Source organism: Ciona robusta, chromosome 1, assembly GCF_009617815.1.
Source record: "Ciona robusta chromosome 1, ASM961781v2".
Classification (NCBI taxonomy): domain Eukaryota; kingdom Metazoa; phylum Chordata; class Ascidiacea; order Phlebobranchia; family Cionidae; genus Ciona; species Ciona robusta.
This window is the reverse complement of record NC_143235.1, coordinates 1675062-1696667: the sequence shown is the minus strand read 5'-3', so window position 1 is coordinate 1696667 and position 21606 is coordinate 1675062. Positions and strand designations below refer to the sequence as shown.

Genomic DNA, 21606 nt, shown 5'->3' with positions numbered 1-21606 from the left:
AGCGTTTGCATTATATTAAAAGTATACCGGGTTTAATGCCCAATGCTGCTACCATTGTGGGCATATGTGTATTTGCTCCAACGCAGCTAAACTAGTATAAGTTGATCAAATAGATTTATTGTAATTAATTAGATGTAATATATGCTAACAGTGTAAAGCAATTTTACAAATGACATAAATGTTATGTTTTCTTTAAAAATCCTAACAATTTAAATATTACAATAAAGGAATGACTTCTTAAGGTAAATACAGTACCCTGGAAAACCAGTTGAACCGTTACCAATATAACATACATTTTTCAGGGTTTAAAAGGAACAAAAGGCCAGGATGGTATAAAAGGTCGCAAAGGTAACCAGGGTGACACACATGCTGGTATACCAGGAGAAAGGGGAATAAAAGGATTCACAGTATGTAGTATTTTAAACATATCTTTTATAAAATCATTGTTTAGACTGCATGACCATAAAAAAAATCTTGACTCTAATGAAACATGGAATAATGAAGTTTACTCTAATATTTTATGCAACTGGATAAAATCTTGGAAAACATATTATTTTCCTGTTAACCCCTGGCGAAATATTTATAAGTTAAAATTTTATATTGTTATGTTTACATGATATTTATTTAAGGGTGGATTGGGTGAAAGTGGTGCCATAGGAAGAAAAGGAAAGCAAGGAAAAAAGGTGATAAGTTTGTATAATGTACAAGTCTGATTGAGCTTTTTTTATTTTTCAAGGACTATTTCGCCTTTAACATGGTTGTAATTTGTTCAAATTATGGCCACATAAAAAAAAACAATTTAGAACGTACTGTACAAGTCTGATTGAGCTTTTCTGGAGACTCATTTTTCAAGGACCGATATTTCAATGCTCTGCCTTCATCAGAGTTGTAATTTGTTTAAGTTGTGGCCAAATAATAAAGAACATTCAAAAAATAATTCATCAATTTACATACATGGTAACTCACAAAAGGACATGAGCAGCATGAAGCAAAACACCCATGATATAATGGCAATGATTGCCCGCTAAACCCACATAAAAATACTTATTTTATCTTGTTGGTAAATTTTCCGCTATCTTTTGCAGGGTGCTGCAGGGAGACAGGGGGCTCAAGGTGATCCTGGGCCACCTGGGTTTAAGGTAACACTGTTACAACTATACAATAGGCCTATGTCTCAAAATATATTTAAGTGTACAGTACAACTGTAAGTAAAGACAACCATATTCACTTTAAACCTGCACAAACTATATAAAAAAAACAATAAAGTTATAGCAGAACCCCCAAATTTGGTTATTTTCAAATGTTTTGTATGTATTAATATCTATCATTAGGGATCAAGAGGTGAAAAAGGTGACTTGGGCTTTCCTGGAGAAAGAGGTAGTCAGGTGAGTGCCTCTGCTATATTATAAGATGCGTCATTGTGTAGTGCCCTTTCATACACTGGATGAATGAATGTAACTTATTTTACCCTCGTGTGGCTGGAAAACGACAGTCGCACGGGTTTAACACCTCGTGCCAGCTTACGAGTTACCATGTATGTTACTTTGTTGGTGATGGATTATTCATTCAGTACACAAAGTAAATCTAATGTTTGATTGCAGGGTAGACCTGGTGTGCCTGGAATAAAAGGAAAGAAGGGGAAAAGGGGACCAAAAGTAAGACTGTGACAAAAAATGATTCAATGTTGTTGGTTACATTTAGTTTTAAATTTGTTGCATTTTGATTTCTCTTGTTAAAAACATTTTCCTTCAGAATGTAGGTGGCACAGAAGGGCCAATTGGAATGCCAGGACCGCCTGGTGCAAGGGTAAGTAACACTTGGTAGGTAATTAAGTGACAAAGCAGACAGTTAAGTGAATAATAATAAATCAGGCATTGGATATAAGAATTAGAAACTTTTATAACTTACAATGTTTTTAATTTTTATTCTTAATGTTGTAAGTTAAAAAAATTTAAACGAAGAATAATAAAACGACATTAAATGGAGGGATTATCAACATGTGTAAATTAAAAATGTTAACTGTTAAATCAACATTGAAAGTTGCTGTCTTGCTGCCTTGAAATAAACAACCACCCTATTACATAGTAAATGATAGGCTTTGATTAATAGAGATATTGGAATATCTTGCATTAGCTGCAAGTTTAAAAATAATGCATATGTTTATTTAAATATTTCTTCACATACATTACAGGGTAGGCCGGGAATTCCTGGCAAGCAAGGTGAAAAAGGAAGCACTGGAAAGAAAGGTTACCTGGGGTTTAAAGGTTTAGTTGGTTCAAAGGGAGTTTCAGGACAAGAAGTAAGTCTGTTTAAATGCAATTTTCTGTATTGTAAATGAATTACTGAAATTTGTTTTATCCTCAAGAGGCGGGGCAGTGACAGTCGTATAATATGAGTGTTCTGTTTTCCACATCTTGCGCCCCTTACAAGTGACCATGTAGGTCATTATACAGCTTTGTGGTCATTATGCAGCAGCAATGGTGTCTAATGCAGTAATACCCAATCAACCAGTCTGTTTAATACAACTGTTGTTGCCTTGCCACACAGACATATAATTAACATTCATTCATTTATGTCAAGGGTACAAAAGGTAAGAAGGGAGAGCAAGGTGAAGTTGGTCTAACAGGAAGTAAAGGTGTGCTTGGGAAATCTGGACAAAAGGGAACCAGTGGCCAATCTGGTGCCCAGGTAAATTCTTCTACTAAAATATTGCAATTAGAAAGCTAAAATCTTGCAAGTTGTTTACTGTAGTTCAGAAATCCTGTTGTATGAGCTTTTAGTTACTATTTACCTTTACAGCGATCATTTTAACTTCCAACATCACTAAAGATGGATTAAATTTTTTAAACCTAAGTGTTTAAAAATGAAGACAATTGTTTCATGTATATGTCCTGTTATGTTCAGATCCAAACAACTTAGTTTACATCTGTAATTTGCATTAGAAATTTGTGTTTATTTAACATTCATAACTTGGAGAATATTGGAGTAACTGTACCTGCCTATACAGGGTTCAACGGGTGCAAAAGGTGAGCAAGGGGAAGGAGGATTACCAGGAGTCAAGGTAAGAGGTTGACTGATAAACCTTATACTTATATTGTTGCTCTTAGGCATATTATATGTGCTTTGTAAATCAGCTTCTGCAAGTATGATACCTTATTTAATACCTTAAGCATATAAACTAAGGGAAAGCATAGTTACTAATGAAATACAATCATAACTCCTTGGATACAAAATGGCTTGGATAAAAAATATAATTTTATATACAGTTTATGACACAATATAATTATTTTTAATGTGCGAGTACTATAGCATTAAAGTTTTCTAATCAATTCGGAGACAAGGAACGGAAATGAGCCGTTGGTTGACTTAACTTCAGCGTTTCATACGTTCCTTATATTTGAATGGTTACTGGCATCATGTTTATCCCTAAATATTCAGATCCTATACATATTACAACCCATATATATTACAACTTATTTAAAATTTTATTTTAATCAATACTTATTATGTTTTTTTATATAAAGATCTATTGTTTAATATTTCTACCTGTTTTTTTTAACTTTTTACTATGTTTTTTTACTAAACTAGGGGGAAACAGGCCAACCAGGCTTATCTGGTGTTCAAGGTTCTAAAGGCATAATGGTAAATAATGGTTTATGTGCTGAATATATGGGGAACATAACATGTATGTTGCAACACAGGGAGAAGCTGGTAGCAAAGGTTCAAAGGGAGCTATGGGTTTAACAGGGCCACAAGTAAGTACATGGTTATATTTGAGTTTCTTAATGTTATGAAACATTTTGTACATGGTTTTACCCCATCAAAGCTTGTTGCAGCTCTAATAATATTCATATGGCACTGCTTGAATATTACATTTGTGTAATACATGTGTGAATAAATATTGGCTCTTGCTTCATTCACAAATTTACTTACAAAATTAAACATAATCATCCAAAACATTACATATGTGGTAAACTGTTTGTAGGCACCAGGTGTATGAAACAGAACACCTTTGTTAAAACGACTGTCGTTGCCCTAGAATTTGTGGATAAAAATATTTACATTATTTGCTATATCCTCTCTTTTCGTTTAAAATATTTCTAAATCTTCGCTACCATAATCGAAGAGACAAATAAAAGAAAGTTAGTTACCAAGGTATTAATACATTATTTGTTTTTAAAATATATTTTACCAGGGCAAAGCTGGTAAAGATGGAAAGCCTGGACAAAGCATTAAAGGCATGATGGTAACCGATTTCCTATATGTCATATATTTATGTGGATTGAACAGATCAATATAAAAGATACTTTTTAGGGTGAAAAGGGAGAGATGGGAGACAAGGGACAACCTGGAATGATTGGACCAATGGTAAGTAGTTTGTGGTATTTATGGCATAGTGTAGTTAATGGTGTTTGGTTATGCAGGGCAAGCCAGGAGTTAATGGAACAACTGGATTGCAAGGAGATCGGGGTATAAAGGTAAGATAGGATCAACTTGATCAAAAATAGGATAAAAAAAATATGAAGCAGAATTAAGTTTTAAGTTCTGATTAAATTAAGTATGAGTAAATGTTACTTCTTTATTATCACTTGGTGGATATTAAAAGTTGTTCAAAAATGGGTGTTCTGTTCCATACACCTCATGCACACTTATTTTACTCACAAAGTTACACACAAAGTAACTTGTATTAAGTTTTGTTCCTACGTAGGGTGTGTCTGGTCATGCTGGTATAGATGGTGCAATAGGAGAACCTGGACCTCCAGGAATACCTGGTCTTCAAGGTGAAAAGGGTATAAGAGGTCCTAAGGGTTTACCTGGGTTGCATGGACAGAAGGGTGGTATTGGACCAAAAGGAGAACTTGGACTAAAGGTAAGATTTCATTAAAAAGTTAATGTTGTGTTAAACTCCATTGGTTATACAGGGCAAAGGAAAACGTGGACCGATTGGCATAAAAGGGCCAAAGGGTGAAAAGGTTGGTGTACTGTTTGAATCAAAAGCTAAGTGTTAATGTAATAATTGTTACAGGGTTATATAGGAGCTGTGGGTGTACAAGGAAAGAATGGAAGCATTGGAGTAATGGGGCCAGTTGGATTGAAAGGAATAAAAGGAACACAGGTATTTCCATATTGAAAATTTAAAAGTGTAATAATTGAATGAATGTAACTTATTTATGCTCAAATAAAAGCAATTTCAGAAGTTAAAATACAAATCTTCTGTTTCATACACCTCATGCCAGTATGCCACCAGTAGATTTCTGGATATTTATACACAAACATTTTTTTCTGTAACTTGTTTTAAAATTTCATTTAAAAAACCCATTTGGATTGTAGCTTTGAAATTAAGTGTACAAATACAAATTATAATAGGCCCACAGTATTTATTCATAGTTATAAATTACAGGGAGCAATCGGCCCAAAAGGTTTTTCTAGCAAAAGAGGCGTACCAGGGCCAATGGTAAGACACAAATTTATTTATGCTTAAAGTTTATATGCTAATATTGAACTTGCATTTCTAGGGTGTTGTTGGTCCATCTTTTGAAGGGGTGGTAAGTTAAAAGACTTTTATTTTTTTATTAAACTTGATGGAGCGTTCTACAGAGAAAAACATGAGGCTTTTATTGTTCTAAATTTGGAAGTGGTATACCATTTTAAATAGTGAAGTGGTATAACAATAATATATATAATGTATTTAAGCCGGTTTCTAAAGATGACATTTCTATTTTTAAGCCAATTCTGTTTCTACTGAAGTACTTTAGGTCAAGCTTATATCAGATAATAAAGAATTTAAGACATTAGTTCATTTGTGTGTTTGTAGAATATTGTACAGATATATTGCTTAAATTTATATATTATAGGCTCATCAAACAATTTTTTACAACTCCCAAAATGTTTTTTTTTAAATTAACACGTATGAAATCAAAGTCTATGTTACATATGGGCTATCATGTTATGATAAGACTTACCACATATATTGTTTACAGAAAAATACAACAGATAAACTATCTCAAGAAACTCTTCTGCACTATGATCTTGTAAGTCAGGTGTAGCTACCTTCTTAAATACTCTGCTAACAATGTTTAATATACAGCAAGGAAACGGTGCATTTGAACATCTTTCCAGCAATATGTTTGACATTTACACCACTGTCCTGTTGTTACTTGCCTCTCCACTTGGATCTCCATATTACCCAGCAAGGACCTGCAGAGATCTCTTGATATCACATCCAAAACTTCCAGATGGTAAGTAGTGACCCCAATCAAGGAAGAATTTTAGGTTTAATTTTTAATGATATGTTTCAAAATATTTCTTCAGTATTTCACTTTTGGGATAGGAAGATTAGTAAATTCGAACTTATGTGAAATCCGTGCAACTATTGCAAATGTAAAATCTTAATGCATAAAAGAACCTGTATACTTAAAGTTTGTAAAGCAAAGAATCGTAAAACTATTAGGTTTTTTGATGGCATAGAGACTTTTTTGTATAATGCATTGAATTACCTTTTCCCTAGGCTACTACTACATTGATCCAAATGAAGGCTGCCCTGCAGATGCAATTAAAGTGTTTTGTAACTTTACTGCTGGTGGTTCTACTTGTGTGACTCCAACAAGAGATCAGGTGAAAGAATATGTTACATATTGAAGTCATATATGTAGTTACATACATAGTAACTTGTAATCGGGCATTAGGTTCATTGAAACAGAACACCTGTGTTATAACGACTATCATTGCCCCGCCACTTGGGAATATTTATAGTAAATTCATTTAACAAGTCTACCTATATGATAGTGAGCTAATAAAAGTAGAATACCAATCATACCTTATATGGCAGTATTAAAACTTAATTGAACTGATTGACTTCTAGCTTCCATTCCAACGCTGGACAACTAGAATCAAATATTACCGAAGAAAATATTTGTGGTGGAGAAGATATAAAGGAGGGCATATGATCAACTACTCAGCAGGCAAAGTGCAATTAAAAATACTTCGGTATTTCAGCAAATTTGCTGTTCAGGTATAAATAATATATATTTCCATATAAAGTGCCACTGCCCTAAATGTTTTAAACTAGATCCAGAAACTGTTGTAAATTAATAAAATGCATGTGAAATATTATTACAACATGACTAAATCTGGATGTGATTAGGTATACTTTTATTCTATTTTACATGGGTAACCTCTATTAGTGTGGGTGGCCGTGGCGTGTCATGGGACATGAAATTTAAGCCCAAGTTAGCTCATTACCACAACACCCATGGTGCTATAAATCATTAGTGACCAGTTGGTTAAGAACACTTCCAACTATCCATATTGAGCACTGAATACAGTATCACGTGGTTCCAAGTGCCTGACCATTGGGGCATTGCTCCCAAATCCCAGTCACATTTAAAATTTAATAAAGATGCATTTTAAATATACAGAAATTCAAGTTCAAGTGCATGGGTGTTGTGGCTGCTTATGACACACAATACAACAGCTACACAAGCTCATTAAAGTACAGAGGAGATGATGGAAGCGTGCATAAGCTGTTGGATGGGGAAGCTTCATATTATATAAGCAATGATGGATGCCAAGTAAGACACTAAAAAAACACACTAATGTTTGATTGTCTGACCATTTGACCATGATAGATCTGTATAGTACATAGCACAGTTAAGCATTACCAGAAGCATACGAATCCAAAAGCAGTGCTGACGAATTATCTCGGTACAATTTTATCTAACACATAAAATATATACATGTTTACTAATGCATTTACACACCCAAGTTTTTATTCCTAATGTTTTATATTTGATTAGTTTAAAACCATGGAAGAGGCAGAGACAGAATTTACGATCCGGACAAACGATCTATCAATGCTACCTGTTCGTGACTTCTCGGTTGCAAACGTGAAAAAGTTCAGCAAGTTTGGGTTGAATATTGGGCCTGTCTGTTATCTATGATGTGTAGAAGCAGATTGAGAATATGAATAAAGAGAAGCTATGTACGTCATGGATTAGAAGAGCGTGATCTGCTGGTGATGTAAAAGAAAGGCAAACAGACAATGGAACTTTGCTTTAGCCTCAAAATGGATTCACAAAATGTAACCAATTCAAACTGCAGCCCCTGCAAATACTTGCGCATTAACTGCATGCCTGCTATGTGCTCTTACTGGCTTTCTCTTCGTGTTTTAAAAGCCAACAACTTGGCAGAAACTATTTGAGTCTCTCCCTTAACTCACTGTGTAGATTCTATAGTTCACTTAGATTGATTTCAAATTATGTTATAGGTCATCTTATAATTAGTAAAATATTAAGCAACACACTGTGTGAACAAGAGCGCAATATGTCATAACTTCAATTGGATTTACTCGTACTGCGGTATCAGCGAAACACCCCGCATCAGAATCTATTAACAACTTGTACACCACATTGCAGTCTTGTTTCTTTTACAGCGCCGAAACATGTATGTGTACAAGCTACCTTGAAATTTGCACTTAACAGACACTCCACAGCATAAATCAGTTCACAAACTGAATAGATACTGCCGTAGTTGTACCACAAGATTCCTATGCATGCATATGCATCATTATACATTGTACCACTGCATGCTATATCAAAATGCACAACCATTTGGGTCATACAGACCCATTAAGTGTTCTAACGTTCCTGATTATTTTATTTCACAATTATTGCCTCATGTTTTGGTCCGCCTACCTTCATACAGCATAATTATATACTTTACTGCAAATAACTTTTAATGCACATTAACTATTGTTGTAAAATACACAGAATTATGCTACGTTTGTTCATATAACATTTAAAACTGGAAGGTTATAGACAAACTGTAGTTTTAGGTTTAAATTGACTTTACAATAAATTTAGTTTGATTAGTAACTAAATAACTCATTAAAAAACACGGCAAAATATCATGCCAACAAATATTCAAAATGGCGGCTGACTAGAGACCAGCCGCGGTTATTGTTCAGTCAATGAAGACTGTTCGTAAACAATTGCCATCTGTGACGTCATAGTAAAAAAACGGATTGCGCAAGTAATAATGAGCAAGCGTGGTAAGTTTAGGAGCTGGAGTGAAAATTTATCGCAATGTTATTGGCTTGTAAGCTAATGCTAATAATGGCAGCTATAGGCTGCACCCGACTGGCAGTTGGTATGAATGTAACTATGCTAGATTACTTTACGGATGAAGAACTGAAGTTACAATACCTGATTCCAAAGGTAAACAACTCAATTGCGCAATGGAACTTTAGAAGGTAATTTGAACAGAATCATTTGACAGTTATTATTACTGTATTAAAGTGATTTAACACGTAGCATAGGCGGCGTATAATATAACTGTTAAACTTTGCACGTTGCGAGATGTATGTGATATATACAACTATTTACGCTAAATACGCTTTATGTACTTATCACCTTACAAAACGTATAATATATAGTAGTAAAATACATATATACAACACACACTTACCAATGCTCTAGCATTGTTCTTTAAATCTGTATCCTTCATTTAGTATGCGCGGAACTACCGGCACAGTTCTGTTAAAAATTCAGCTACCCGAAGATTATATATATGACAACATAATGAACCTATTGCAGTTGATTGTTACGTTCATATGAATGCAATCATTACAGTTACAAAGGGAAAATTATACGTGAATACTTCATAAACAACTACACGTTCAGTACAGTAGAAGTTACAGGCGATGATACCATCTCTAGTTTATATGTATCTCCGCTGGCACTACTCGATGCAGGTAAACCATAAAATTTGACATGCATAAAATACCCACAGGCTACACAATTACCCTGATATTGGTTATTATAGTCTATATATTCAATTTGACACATGTTTATCTCTACGTGGTTCATCCTAGCGCGATCAGAACAGAGTTTATAACACGGGGTTCTAATCTATATACTCCTCGTGCCCCTTACGAGTTACCATGTATGTTATTTTATGCATCATGGTGTTTATATGATTGTCAATTTGGACAATTCATGGTTTAGTAACAACTGGGTTTTTATATTTAAAACGGGTTTATTGCTAGACTTTATTTAAAGCTTTTTTCATTACTTAATAAGAGGTGTTAACTGTGAGTGCTAAGTTTGTGTTTATAGCGCTATACTAACGTACGTTTTGTTCCAGGTCGGTATGATTGCGTTTTAAACGGCAGAGTGCTTGCATCATGGCGTGTTAGTGTACGATCAGTGGACACCATGCAGTATATTTTAACAGCAAGGGGACAAGCTCCATGGAAAAACACTGTAAGTGTTGTATAGTTGTTCATTTCACGTACTTTTGTTTCACACATAAGCTACACAGTGGGGTTATATAAAACGGTGCACTGCAGAAGTAAAACTATATGCGAGTCATAATTTAGACAACCCAAAAAAGACCACTGGGTTGGTACCGTTAAGTATCTTTTCCAAAAGACTAACATACGTCATACGTGTCAAGTCGCAACCTACAGCATCAAACCCGTAACGTCTAGAGGCAGGCGCGCTAACTTTTTTGCCTTAGTACTGTTTGCGAGTTGACTAAATTTTGTTTTGTGAGTATGACATTGAAATGTTTTCTTCCATTTTTAGACAATACGAGACAAGACTATTGGCTTAAGATGGAGTCCTTGGACAAATTGTGATGGTTGCGCTGGGAGTGGCGAACGAAGAAGGTTTGTAATTGTACAAAACAACCATGTCCCAAATAATCCTTTTGACATAATGTCCTATCCTCCCATAGCATGCCCGCTGGCTTTGGGCATCACCCGTTTATATAATTTATAAAATGTAATAAAAATGACCACCCCAACCTAATTTGCTTGTTACTAGGTATGACTATCAAATATTTTAAACCAAATGGCTGAACACTCCTTAACCAAAGGCTTGAGTTTAGAACTGTTGTTAAACTACACAGAAAAAAAAATGTGTTATCAGATTTGGATTTTGTTACGTCACATGGGATGAAGGTTCTGCTCATTGTAATTCTCGCGAAGTTCCGATTATGATGCGGACACTAGCGAAGAGCAGACCTGAAGAGATTGTTGTTGATGTCTGTTACGACCAATGTTCTGATAAACAACGTGAGTTTATGTCATGAAAATGATGTACTAAATTCCTTTCACATGCGGACATGCCTTGTACATATATATACCTCAACCTTCAAGTTACAGGTCGCCGTCGAGTTACAACATGGGTGTCTTTTTATACACACAGTTGGTGTATTTTTACACCGCATGTGTTATAATTTAATGTTACTAAAATGAACTTTAAAAGTATGATGTGAATATATATGCTATGTTTATAATATTGATCTTTTCAGCTCCCATGTTCGTTCGTGAGCAACGAATTCTAGTGAAAAATGGAGCGAGCGTGAAGTTCACTTGCCGACAAAACGCAAGTGTCCGTGACGCGGTTCGTTGGGAACACAATGACGTCACAGTGAAACGTAATGACGTCAGCTTCGGTTACGTAGCATCAAAGTCGAGATACGTGTCCAAAGACAACAGATTTTTTTTCAATAACATCCACATGCCAAGCGGTGGAACAGTAAGGTAGTTTAAATTAAACGTTGCGTTTGGTTAGTCTGGTTTAAATTGTAAACAGTGTTATACTACTGTGGGGCAAAGTGAATACCTTTAGTACATATTATCCCATATTTCATAATTGAGTTTTCAACAACTGGTAAACCTCATTTATAGACTTGTGAAGTTGTGATAAAACATTTTTTAATTATACAAACAAAATGGCGATGGCGCACTGGCTATTAAACGATTAGGGTCTGACGAAATATTTTTACATAAAAACATTTTGTTTTATTCCGATGCGGACCTAATACTTAGATCCATTTTGACCTAACCACGTATATTTTTGTATTTAAACATTTATAGAAATACATAACTTTATTTGTCTCTTCAGTTACAGTAGCTAAGATGCGAGCAATATGTAAGTACAGAAACATGAAGGAACGACAATCGAATAGGTTTATCGGTTTACAGATCAAATGTTATAACTATTGTCTGAATTTTAGAAACGCTTTATGATAAGTTATGGGATACATAATTACGAGTAATTTTTCGTTGCTTTTCAGAAACTTGGCTACTATTCTATTGAGTTATGTTTTCGAATTTAATTTATTTACTCCTTTGTGTTTCTTGTTAGATTTGCTTGCACAACGGACAGAAAGCGAAGGATTATTTTTCAACTTGTCGTCTCTCCACTGCCCACTATCGACGTCGCTAGTTTCATTGACCACATCCGCTGGATGGCGATAACGAGTGCTATCCAGGTAACTGTCTTTATGATTTTATTGACATTTTACAGTTTACTCAGGTCATTTGCAGACGAAACTAGTTTAAGTTTGTGAAGTTATGTTTCATTATCAGCAGTGACGTTTTATTGTACAGTGTCTTTATGTTAAGGTTACTAGTTGTTGTAGCTATAGTTGTGTTATTTGTGTTGTCAATATACGCATCCTTTGATATTCATAACTCAGCCGTATACGCACGTATTTAACCGCAGTGCCTGCGTATATTAAGCATCTTGATATTCACTGAACAGATGACTGTCGTTGAAGTTAACCGCGATCGGCTCTTGGCAGAACTTTCGGGCGTCGGGCGCTTAACGTCGCGTAATTAAACTCAGCTCTGCTGCCTAAGTTCTCTGCGGGTGCGCCTGGGGTCGTCACCCGGCCACGACCCGAGAAAGTGGCGAAACTGCAACCTCACGCCCGCTGTTTATTGCTTAGCGCGGTTACTGCGCTAACCACCGCTGGGACCGGGGTGCTCAGAGCTGCGCCGGCTTTCCCGCGCACCAAGGCCGCCTAATGGGCTCGCGACCGCTCGGTCAAAGCCGATCTCAGCCGCTCTTGCTTGTGATCTCATGGCTCGACGCGCGGGGTTTAATTGCTTAATGGAAAGATATCCGATAGGCCGCTATACTTAGATAGCGGCGGCAAGGGAGCGTTGGGCGTCCCGAGAGGCCCCATACCCGGTTTGATGCCGTGTTCATAATTTATTGCTTCATTGCCTCTAATGAATAGCTATCAAGGCGGACTTTTGACCCCACTATCTGTCCGCAGTCCCGGAACGCATGCAACAACACAATACCCACTCACACCGTCTGGCGCTGCCTGTAGTGCCTAATATAACCTGAGCGCATCAGTATATGTGAGCGCAAAAAGACTCTTCTTTACCAAGCTCGGCAGTGATTTAATAAAGCAGTCACAACGTTGAACAATCAGCCCAGTGGGCTTGGCGTTATTGAGTAAATTTTGCTTGATAAATTCAATATGTTTCGTTTTGTTTCAGACGATCTCGCGTCTCATTTAATTAAACTCGCAAGATTTACTTGAATTATGAATAAATTATCATTTAAAGATCTCCGATACATCACACGGATTTCTCCCGAAAAATTACACGCCATTATTTGGATTAGATCATAAACTCCAATATGGCGGTAATACTATTGTTGGGTAAGAAATATAGATATATCGTTAGCACGTAAATATGTATATTCCATAATCGTATTTTAACAAGGCTGTTTTACAATCGTGAGGATACGTATATATAATTCTGTAAACAATCTACTACAATATTATGAGACAATAAACGAAAATAAAAACATGACCCATCTTACCCCAACGTACTCTATATGTGTAATACTTGAACCTTAACAATTAATATGGCGACTTAAACAAGGCTATTTGTTCAAGGAACGTAATTATAGAGTGTGTAATATTTTACCTCGCGTATCTAACTTAATTTACGTCGCGTATCTAACAATAAAAGCAATAAAGCACACAATATTTAGAAATTCTTAAACAAAGATATATGCAGCTGACTTGGCGACTTTATTCATGAACTAGCAGCGAGTAATACAGACGGTAAATAGGCAAAATAAAATAGACAAAACAGAGTTACCCAAAAGGTACACAGAAATCGCAAGGCTACGTGAACTTTCAGAAAACAAACACAATTTTTAAAAGCGGAACTAACTGAAAAAATAATAATAAGGCATCAACTACACCCATGAATGTACGTTCTGAGATGATTCAATAGGCAGATACGAGTCTTTATACGCGTCACAAACACTTCTGTTGTATTATTCATTGTAAGAATCCTCTTTGAAACGTCATACCTTGCATCTTAAGTTGGGAGAAAGTATCTCCTACGTAATTTCCGTGTTCGACGTTCACAACAGGTTGGCCACCGGAACATGGAAATGGTTTCATTGGTGGTGCCGACCTAGTAAACAGAAACAAAGTTATGTACAGTAGCATGTTAATGTCATAATACAATACACATGTGTTTAAGACTTAATGTAAACTGTAAAGTAACAAATATAAAATGGTTAAAAATGTGTTTAACAACGGACAAAGGTTGTTAGGACTGCGCATTGTAGTCTGTAATTTAGGTTTAACAAATATCTAATTTAAGGTATTTTAAATTCAATTTTAACACATGGGTTAGATTTATTATGTGCTTCATCTGGTTAAACTAAATCTGCCGGACATTTCAGACGACTCAGTCAATTGTAGTCTCTAGGGTCAGCTACAATAAGCGATTCAAACACCTTACAAATTGGACGAAATTTCAAATTTCGATTTCGTCTCAATATCAAACATGGATTCCCGCGTGGGATTCATAACTCAGATTCGCCGCCAAGAACGTCTGCCCGATTCAATCTTGATGGGGGACTTCCGCGTTAAACGAAAACCCGTGTTCCAACAAACTAGTCATTATACCCATTATTACCCACCATTGGAAAAAGTGGTTTGGAGGCACCATTGGTATTTGAGGGTCGCACAGGGGATTCGAACCTTGGGCCAGCAACGAGTTGTGTCTGGTCAGCATGTTATCGCTGATGGATGGAAGGATTGGTTGAGTTCTGCAAACTGACGAAGACAAACACGCCGAGTTATCTGGCGAAGAAGAAACATGGTAATTTAAATCAAGACTGTCAATCTTGGGTGTCGCATCCTAAAGTTATCTCAGTGTGTAGACCCTTCTGGATTGCTTGTTTGGATATAACACATAAAATGTTAATATTTGTTTGGATGAACAAAATGTAACTAACATACCTAAACATGGTTTTAGTTTAAATTCGACACGTTTGAAAGTGAAGGCAATTGTATCATACATATGGGATGTTATGTTTGTATTAAAACTGGCCAGAAAAAACGTGCTTTATGAATCTATTCTAAGACAATATAGCACGTTATTTCGAGCATTCACTTTTGTCAAGTTTAAGATTCTCTTTTAAAAATTGAAGTATTACTATTCAAACAGAAGCTTTGGGCTCTAGATTAAACTGAATTTAAAAATGGTTTCCCTTAAACCAGATCGTGTACCACCGCCATAAAACACAACCCTTTCCCGGTGTTGTTTCTTATCTCTTCAAACTCGACATATCAAAGATATTACCTTGTGACGTCACATGATGATGTAATGGATGACGCATCGCCATGCGTGACGTCAGAAGTGAGCGTTCTGCTCGTCGAAACTTTGCTCTTCGATTTTGGAACCAAACCTAAAATTTAAAACACGATGAAAAATATACAAAACAATAAAAATTCTTTTATAGTCCGCCAAATAATACCCCCTTTATCATTTGAATTCATACTTTCTACAACTTTTCGTATAAACTTTAAAATTTCTTAGGATTTCGTCAAAATAACTTTTTATTGAGTGGAATTCACCATGTGCAACACTTCTTATAATAAAAGTAACTGCTTCGTGCGGATAAGTTAGCTTTGAAGTTTACGCACCTGAACCCTGGCCTCACTCAGCCCGACCCGTCGCGCAAGTTCCTCTCTCACAAACGCGTCAGGATAATGTGTTCGTTCAAAAACTCGCTCCAGAGCTGCCAGCTGTCCGCTGTTAAAGGTCGTGCGTGTCCTGCTTTAAAAATAAATGGTTCACAGCCATTTATAAAAACGTACTTCATGATTTCTCCAAAAGTTTCATTGGTATTATATTATTTCATGTTAAGTTAAAATGTTATGTCGTTTTTTCTTTACTAAGTATAATATATAGTATTATATATTTTCTTTTACGAAGTATAATATATTTAGTTGGTAATTCCACTCAAATTTTCGAGTTTTGAGCAAGTTGTTTTAAAGTGTTCAGCATACCAAAAGTATTATACATAATATTGTATCTCTTTTCATCAAAGCTATTCTGTTTATTTAGTTGAACAAAAAATAGCGTTTTCGCAAACAGCAAATATTTCAAAGTTCGAATAACCTGTATAATGGGGTGGGGGAAGATGGGACACCTTTTCAATGTATTTTCTCCTCCAATTTTGCAGTGACAAACATTCAACGATTTTTTATAAAACTTTATCCTCGCGGCTTCCATAGACCGTTGTTAATTGTTTAAAATACGATCAGGATATTTGGTTATAATGTGTCAAAGGTGTCCCATCTTCCCCCACCCTACTATATATGTGTTTATTCAACAAGTTATATTTTGTTGACTGACCGTCTTTGTTTTTTCCTCGGAACCGAGACTCCCCCATGTCCGCTTGCGTCATCGGTGTGGTGGCCGTGTGACGTCATAAAGGGATTGAAAACGTCATGATCGGCTTTGTTGTTGTTCGTCATATTTTGATATGGTAATACGTCATAGTCGGGACATGCCTAAATATATATATACACGTTATCTAGAATTCACAGAAAAATAGCGGGCGCTTTTAGGAACCAACCATTACGCGGCTGCCTACTTCGAAACATGTTTCAAATATTCGAAAACAAATAATAAATTAGTTGTTTTTATTAAAACGTTGCCTACAAATGCAAAAACCATTTGTTTTCATTCAAAGTTGGTAAAAAAAACTAGTGAAAGTCGCTGTTATATGTAACTCTGGTGTCATTTCCTGAACATGGTACCACTATCAGAGAAAATGTATTTACGTATACTATATTTTTAAAAAGTCGGACTTGTATACGACTCGTATCATGGTTATATCTGTATACGATAGCTGCATATACTAAGGGGGGTAAGATTGTATATTTTGATTTTTTTATCGTTTTATTTGGTAGTATACAAAGAATATTCACAGAAATATAAAACCATATGCCTAGAACTGTAAACGAGCGCTGTTAATTGTTGAAAAACGCGTTTGGGAAATATAATATATAATGTGCTAACGCGGTATCATCTTACTCCCCACGTTACTATTGTAACCGAAATCAGACGATCAGTTTACTTTACAATTATAAAACATTGTTCGAATCACAAATCATATTTGTAACTTATGCGTGTTACCGGGTCCTAATATATTACTATAAACATAGGTTATAATAATAAATAAATGCTCATACAGTTAGCATAACAAAGAATCATAAAATTAACGGTATAACCCCCCAAAAATTAATATATGTTGCTGCCACCATATGGTGTATTAGAATCCTTACACACAGTGAGCTTGATATTAAAGTTTCATCAAGTATAAAACACGTACGTCAGTGTACAGGCCATGATATAACGTTGCCTGGTCTAACCTTAGATTCCGTGGTGTCTTTGACAGCAGAGGGACTTCCATTTGAAGGTGGCGAGCTCTCATGAGATGCCGACTCTATAAGTTAAATCAGATGATATTAAAATACAAGTTTAATTAAAATATTTGCTCAATATAGCCCTTATTATTGCTTGCTTATTGCATTTCGATAACGTTATAAAGAAAAACCATAATAAAAATTGGTTATGAATTAGTTTAACTCTGAAGTTCTGTATTTGCGTTGCCTCTAAATTTATGCAATTTCAGCTTAATATATTAAATTTTTACTTCAAACAGTTTTCTTTAGTCTATATTATAGTTGTATTCCTACACTCTTAATCACATCTTAAACCAATAGTTACGTATACAGAACGTACATTAGCTCACTCACAGAACGTTATTCTTAAATTAATAAAAATTGTTCTGGACCAAAATTTCTAGATTTTTAATAAAATATCTTTGTATGTTTTATCCTTGTAAGCGTAGGGTTATATGACAATAGTTTTAACAATAGTTCCGTCTTGCGCTTGTCACATAACTTGAGCGAGGTTGCAATACACATACGGGCCGCCATTTTGTTAATTACCTCTACAATCTATATGGATCGATCCATCTATGGGTCAACTTTGCTTTGTGATTTCGATTTAACTTTAGAAAGCTGTTATATATTTCGGAACTTCGTGTAATAGGTTAGGATAAAACTTGTTTTTATGTTTTTATTTTCCTTTATTCGCTCATTCAGTAGTGATAGTGAACAACGAATATTTACAGAATTATATAAACGTATGCTCACAAAAGATCGTTGTTATTTGTTAAAATACGTTTAGAAAAATGATATATTATGCCTAACGGTACTTTCTCCCCCCGCACTTCCACAGTAATACATATTTGTGTTATTTAGTTATGCATTCGCCGTTGGTCATTTATTTATTGCATAATTTAAACACCTAATTTGTCGCATACTTAACCCTTGCTGACATTGAAAGTTATATTTATATGAAATGTTAATTTGATTAAACCATTAGTGACCCCTCAGTGACCGTTCAACCTTGGCCTATAAGTCTAGAATGTAACATGAGGTCCAAACGGAGATTCAATATTAACTATATCTATATTTTTTACCATAATGGATATTTTCTATTAGTGTTCCCGAAAGTCTCTTAATTTACAGCCGTGGACGAGACGTAGATTTTATCAAAGACAAAGTTTAAACTGAAAGATTTCGTTAAAGAAGTTTTGTAGTTAATTTGCATTTCAATTGTATCATCGAATTAATTGTAACTAAAGATCGTTTTTACTCAATTCTATATGGATAAGGTTATTGTCGAGAACTTCGGGTTTAGGCCAGAATTAGCTCGTTTACTCCAACACCCAAGCTGCTTGTCGCTCATATGACCAGTTTGATATCGTTCGTCAGAATCCAATCCACAACTCATGTCATAGAACCAAAGTCTTTCTGCCATAACTCTTGGTATTGACTTTACAGTCAACAAGGGGTTTATACGCCCTGTTATACGTTAAGTATACAGTCAATGCAGGAGAATACTCCTCTCACCTGTATGTAAACTTGATGTATGTGGATCATGCCAACTGCTTCTCTCTTCAGTTGTGTTGATTGAATTTTCCCGCGCCTGCTCGCAAGCCTTGTCCAGTCTTTCCAACCGCTTGACTTCAGGTTTAGGATTCTCGCAAGCCATGGATAGTTCCGTAGGATCGTCCGTGCACGGGGTACAATGTTCAGTGTACTCAGGCCTCGCGTAAGCACATGACGGGAAAGCAGGGTTCCAGTTCCCGCGATCATGCGCTTTTGTTTCCGTTCCCCAGCTGTGCTGCTTTGCTCGTACACATTGGGGCAATGTTTCAGTTTGGGATTGGTGCATAGGAAAACTAGAATGAACCCTCGGGGTGTAATGATCCGTATTTTCAGCACTCGAATCCTTTGCTATATCGCAGCTCGGTCGAAATACAGCAGTGTTTTCACCGTTAGTTTCTGAGCACGTAAGATCGGGACTTTCAGTTTCCATCGCCGGCCATTTACAATTCAATCCCGGAGCGTAAGTCGCTTTTTCGTCGGCCAAGTTGAGTAAACAGCTCACAGTGAAACTTCTTGCTGTTGAATGTTCTGTCATAACCCAAATGCAAGTTGGCAATTCCTTCTTATCTGCTATAAGCACCGTTCTTACTAAACCACCATTGCTTGTAAAGTATCTACACCCTGCAACAAACAATTGGTATTCGTGTACATTATATAACCATCCCAACGGTAACATGTAACAATTACTCGGTGTACAATTACTCGGTTAAATAATGCATTACATCTTTAAAAAACAATTATATCTTAGAAATAGGTAATTAGACGTCGTTTACAGCGTGATAACTTAATTATAATCGCTTAGTTGTGTGAAATATTTTGTCCCCACACGAGATAAACATATTCCTATTTTAAAATATTGGTTACGCCGAAACACATGTAACCTGTTCTATAACTACGATATTAATACAACCTGCTCTATGTTGTTTCGGTTTACTTATCCATTACATGTTCATCTCGTATTGCTTGTATATACTAACTTCAACTTAAATATTATATCAGCTACTTTATTTCTGTTCGGTCACTTTAGTACCGATGTTGCTTTAAAACTCATAATTTACGCTGCTGATCCAACCCTTTACCATTGCCTTCACTGAGCCACTGCAACGCGGAGGTTCGAGTCTCCTTTAATGTTGTCGTAAGATCACATTCCTGTCCTTATTCTCACGCCTCCGTTGCGTAAGTGGAGTTAATATTTGATGCAACTTTTCCAAACGCCGCTGGATCGGCAGGACCGCATCACAATGTGACGTTGGCGCGTTAATGGATTTGTATTGAAGTGTGAGACAGCCCAACGGGAATAGACTTGTACTGCGCGAGGTTGGCGAACCTTCGCCTCTTGGCGTGATCTGTTTGATGGGAAAATGCTCCAAAGAACGAGCGTCGCTGTGACTCAACGACCTTCTCGGAATATTTTAATCTTAACTTCATAATATTAAGTCGTTACCTCACCGCTGGTAGGATACTTTAAATTTTAATGCTCTATCGGGGTGGTAACTTGTTCGTATAATTCGCTTGTAGATTTTCGTTATACAGCCAATATGTAACACGTATACGCCTTTGGCCGCTGTTGTATAACCAGGCATGTACCCTTCACGTTTTGAAGGCGAAATGTATTATCCGGAAGGTTTTACTTTTGAACTAAGATTGGATGAAAAGAAATCCTTTCAAGTGCCGCCCCCGCACCATCAGCTGCCCACCGATATTCGCTACGTTTTGACGCGAAACAGACCCCGAGAACAAAAGTTTCGCCGCTGCGTTAAACCAGCATCAGAGGATCGTTTATGATTTTAATTGATGAGTGACACAGCTCGCTACGGAGTACGAGTTGAGATACAATGAGATCGTAGGACATGATAAATAATAACCGACATTGTTTATTTGCGCTCTTTTGTGTGAGCGATATATCGCCCAGAGGTTTGTGGTATACCTCTAAGTTTATGTGCAATCACTGGCATGAGACCACTGTAGTTCATGGAAAAAATGTTTATTATATTTCTCGTACCAGGTTAAAAACTCATAAAATCTGAGCTTTATTTGAATTAATTATAGTACTTTCATGTTTATGGCTTGCACTGGTTCTTTGTTGGATTGACTTGCTAGTTTAGATATTTATTGATTTGCATTGTGGTTTGATTCATCCTCAACCAGAATTGCTGTAAGAGATGATAACCTTCTCCCTTCCCGTTACTTTAACAAAACAAGTCCCTTATTAAAACCATTACTATATACCCTCCCTTGTCTATACTTTGATGTCTTATGATGGACAGGATTAGGTTAACGGCTTTAACTGCTTGCCAATTTCTGTAGCCTCATATTGTCGGTGGCTGATTTAATTGCTGTGATGATAGACGCATAACGCTAGCTTATTACGCTCGCATATAGCGTAGTATGTAAATGGTTAGACTTAATTGTTATCTTGGAACTCGTCCCACTGTTGCAATGCCCCGCATAATTAAGACATCGATCTGCTGACAAACAAGCTTTTGCGAACAAACAATTTCCCTCTGATTTGCCATT

At 36.1% G+C, this 21606-nt stretch overlaps 3 protein-coding genes across 6 annotated transcripts in view; 2 read left to right on the top strand and 1 right to left on the bottom strand.

Annotated features, from left to right (window-relative positions):
* The window catches only part of LOC149741225 (uncharacterized), a 34777-nt gene extending 25999 nt beyond the window's left edge, over positions 1-8778 (top strand). For both annotated transcript variants that reach the window (XM_089879716.1, XM_089879798.1), the window contains exons 37-61: positions 303-407; positions 630-683; positions 1086-1139; positions 1332-1385; positions 1602-1655; positions 1753-1806; positions 2192-2299; positions 2581-2688; positions 3008-3061; positions 3589-3642; positions 3702-3755; positions 4196-4246; positions 4315-4368; positions 4425-4478; positions 4709-4870; positions 4923-4973; positions 5027-5116; positions 5402-5455; positions 5517-5546; positions 5982-6032; positions 6089-6239; positions 6509-6615; positions 6863-7012; positions 7419-7571; positions 7797-8778. In XM_089879716.1, the coding sequence (XP_089735842.1) occupies positions 303-407; positions 630-683; positions 1086-1139; positions 1332-1385; positions 1602-1655; positions 1753-1806; positions 2192-2299; positions 2581-2688; positions 3008-3061; positions 3589-3642; positions 3702-3755; positions 4196-4246; positions 4315-4368; positions 4425-4478; positions 4709-4870; positions 4923-4973; positions 5027-5116; positions 5402-5455; positions 5517-5546; positions 5982-6032; positions 6089-6239; positions 6509-6615; positions 6863-7012; positions 7419-7571; positions 7797-7940 (2055 nt within the window). In that variant the 3' untranslated portion in view covers positions 7941-8778. The remainder of the gene's footprint in view (positions 1-302; positions 408-629; positions 684-1085; positions 1140-1331; positions 1386-1601; positions 1656-1752; positions 1807-2191; positions 2300-2580; positions 2689-3007; positions 3062-3588; positions 3643-3701; positions 3756-4195; positions 4247-4314; positions 4369-4424; positions 4479-4708; positions 4871-4922; positions 4974-5026; positions 5117-5401; positions 5456-5516; positions 5547-5981; positions 6033-6088; positions 6240-6508; positions 6616-6862; positions 7013-7418; positions 7572-7796) is intronic.
* Positions 8779-8825: 47 nt separating this feature from the next.
* On the top strand, positions 8826-13630 carry LOC149741224 (protein FAM187B-like). 3 transcript variants are annotated; one of them, XM_089882487.1, is made up of 8 exons: positions 8826-9250; positions 9630-9751; positions 10144-10262; positions 10587-10669; positions 10932-11077; positions 11317-11548; positions 12156-12282; positions 13373-13630. In XM_089882487.1, exons 1-8 carry the CDS (start codon positions 9084-9086, stop codon positions 13469-13471), a joined length of 1095 nt encoding a protein of 364 aa, XP_089738613.1. In that variant the 5' UTR covers positions 8826-9083; the 3' UTR covers positions 13472-13630. The 3 variants fall into 3 exon arrangements, with proteins under 3 accessions (XP_089738613.1, XP_089738695.1, XP_089738775.1); XM_089882649.1 differs by having other exon boundaries at positions 8828-9250; positions 13304-13630; XM_089882569.1 differs by having other exon boundaries at positions 8827-9250; positions 12156-13630.
* Positions 13631-13824: 194 nt separating this feature from the next.
* On the bottom strand, positions 13825-19722 carry LOC149741223 (uncharacterized). Its single transcript, XM_089881325.1, has 7 exons — positions 19051-19722; positions 17500-17573; positions 16478-16635; positions 15763-15892; positions 15419-15524; positions 14754-14916; positions 13825-14239 (listed from the first exon to the last, which is right to left on the bottom strand). The coding sequence occupies exons 1-7, from the start codon at positions 19622-19624 to the stop codon at positions 14101-14103; spliced, it is 1344 nt and encodes a 447-aa protein (XP_089737451.1). The 5' UTR covers positions 19625-19722; the 3' UTR covers positions 13825-14100.
* Between the last annotated feature and the right edge of the window lie 1884 nt (positions 19723-21606).

What these genes read in the sequence shown, in the direction of transcription:
- LOC149741224 (XM_089882487.1), top strand. Translation starts at nt 9,084, where the DNA reads ATGTTATTGGCTTGTAAGCTAATGCTAATAATGGCAGCTATAGGCTGC. An exon ending in GGGAGTGGCGAACGAAGAAG is followed by an intron (nt 10,670 to 10,931) that starts GTTTGTAATTGT and finishes ATGTGTTATCAG; the next exon opens with ATTTGGATTTTGTTACGTCA. An exon ending in CGATAACGAGTGCTATCCAG is followed by an intron (nt 12,283 to 13,372) that starts GTAACTGTCTTT and finishes TATCATTTAAAG; the next exon opens with ATCTCCGATACATCACACGG.
- LOC149741223 (XM_089881325.1), bottom strand. Translation starts at nt 19,624, where the DNA reads ATGACAGAACATTCAACAGCAAGAAGTTTCACTGTGAGCTGTTTACTC. An exon ending in AAGACACCACGGAATCTAAG is followed by an intron (nt 16,636 to 17,499) that starts GTTAGACCAGGC and finishes ATATATATTTAG; the next exon opens with GCATGTCCCGACTATGACGT. An exon ending in CCAAACCACTTTTTCCAATG is followed by an intron (nt 14,240 to 14,753) that starts GTGGGTAATAAT and finishes TCTGTTTACTAG; the next exon opens with GTCGGCACCACCAATGAAAC.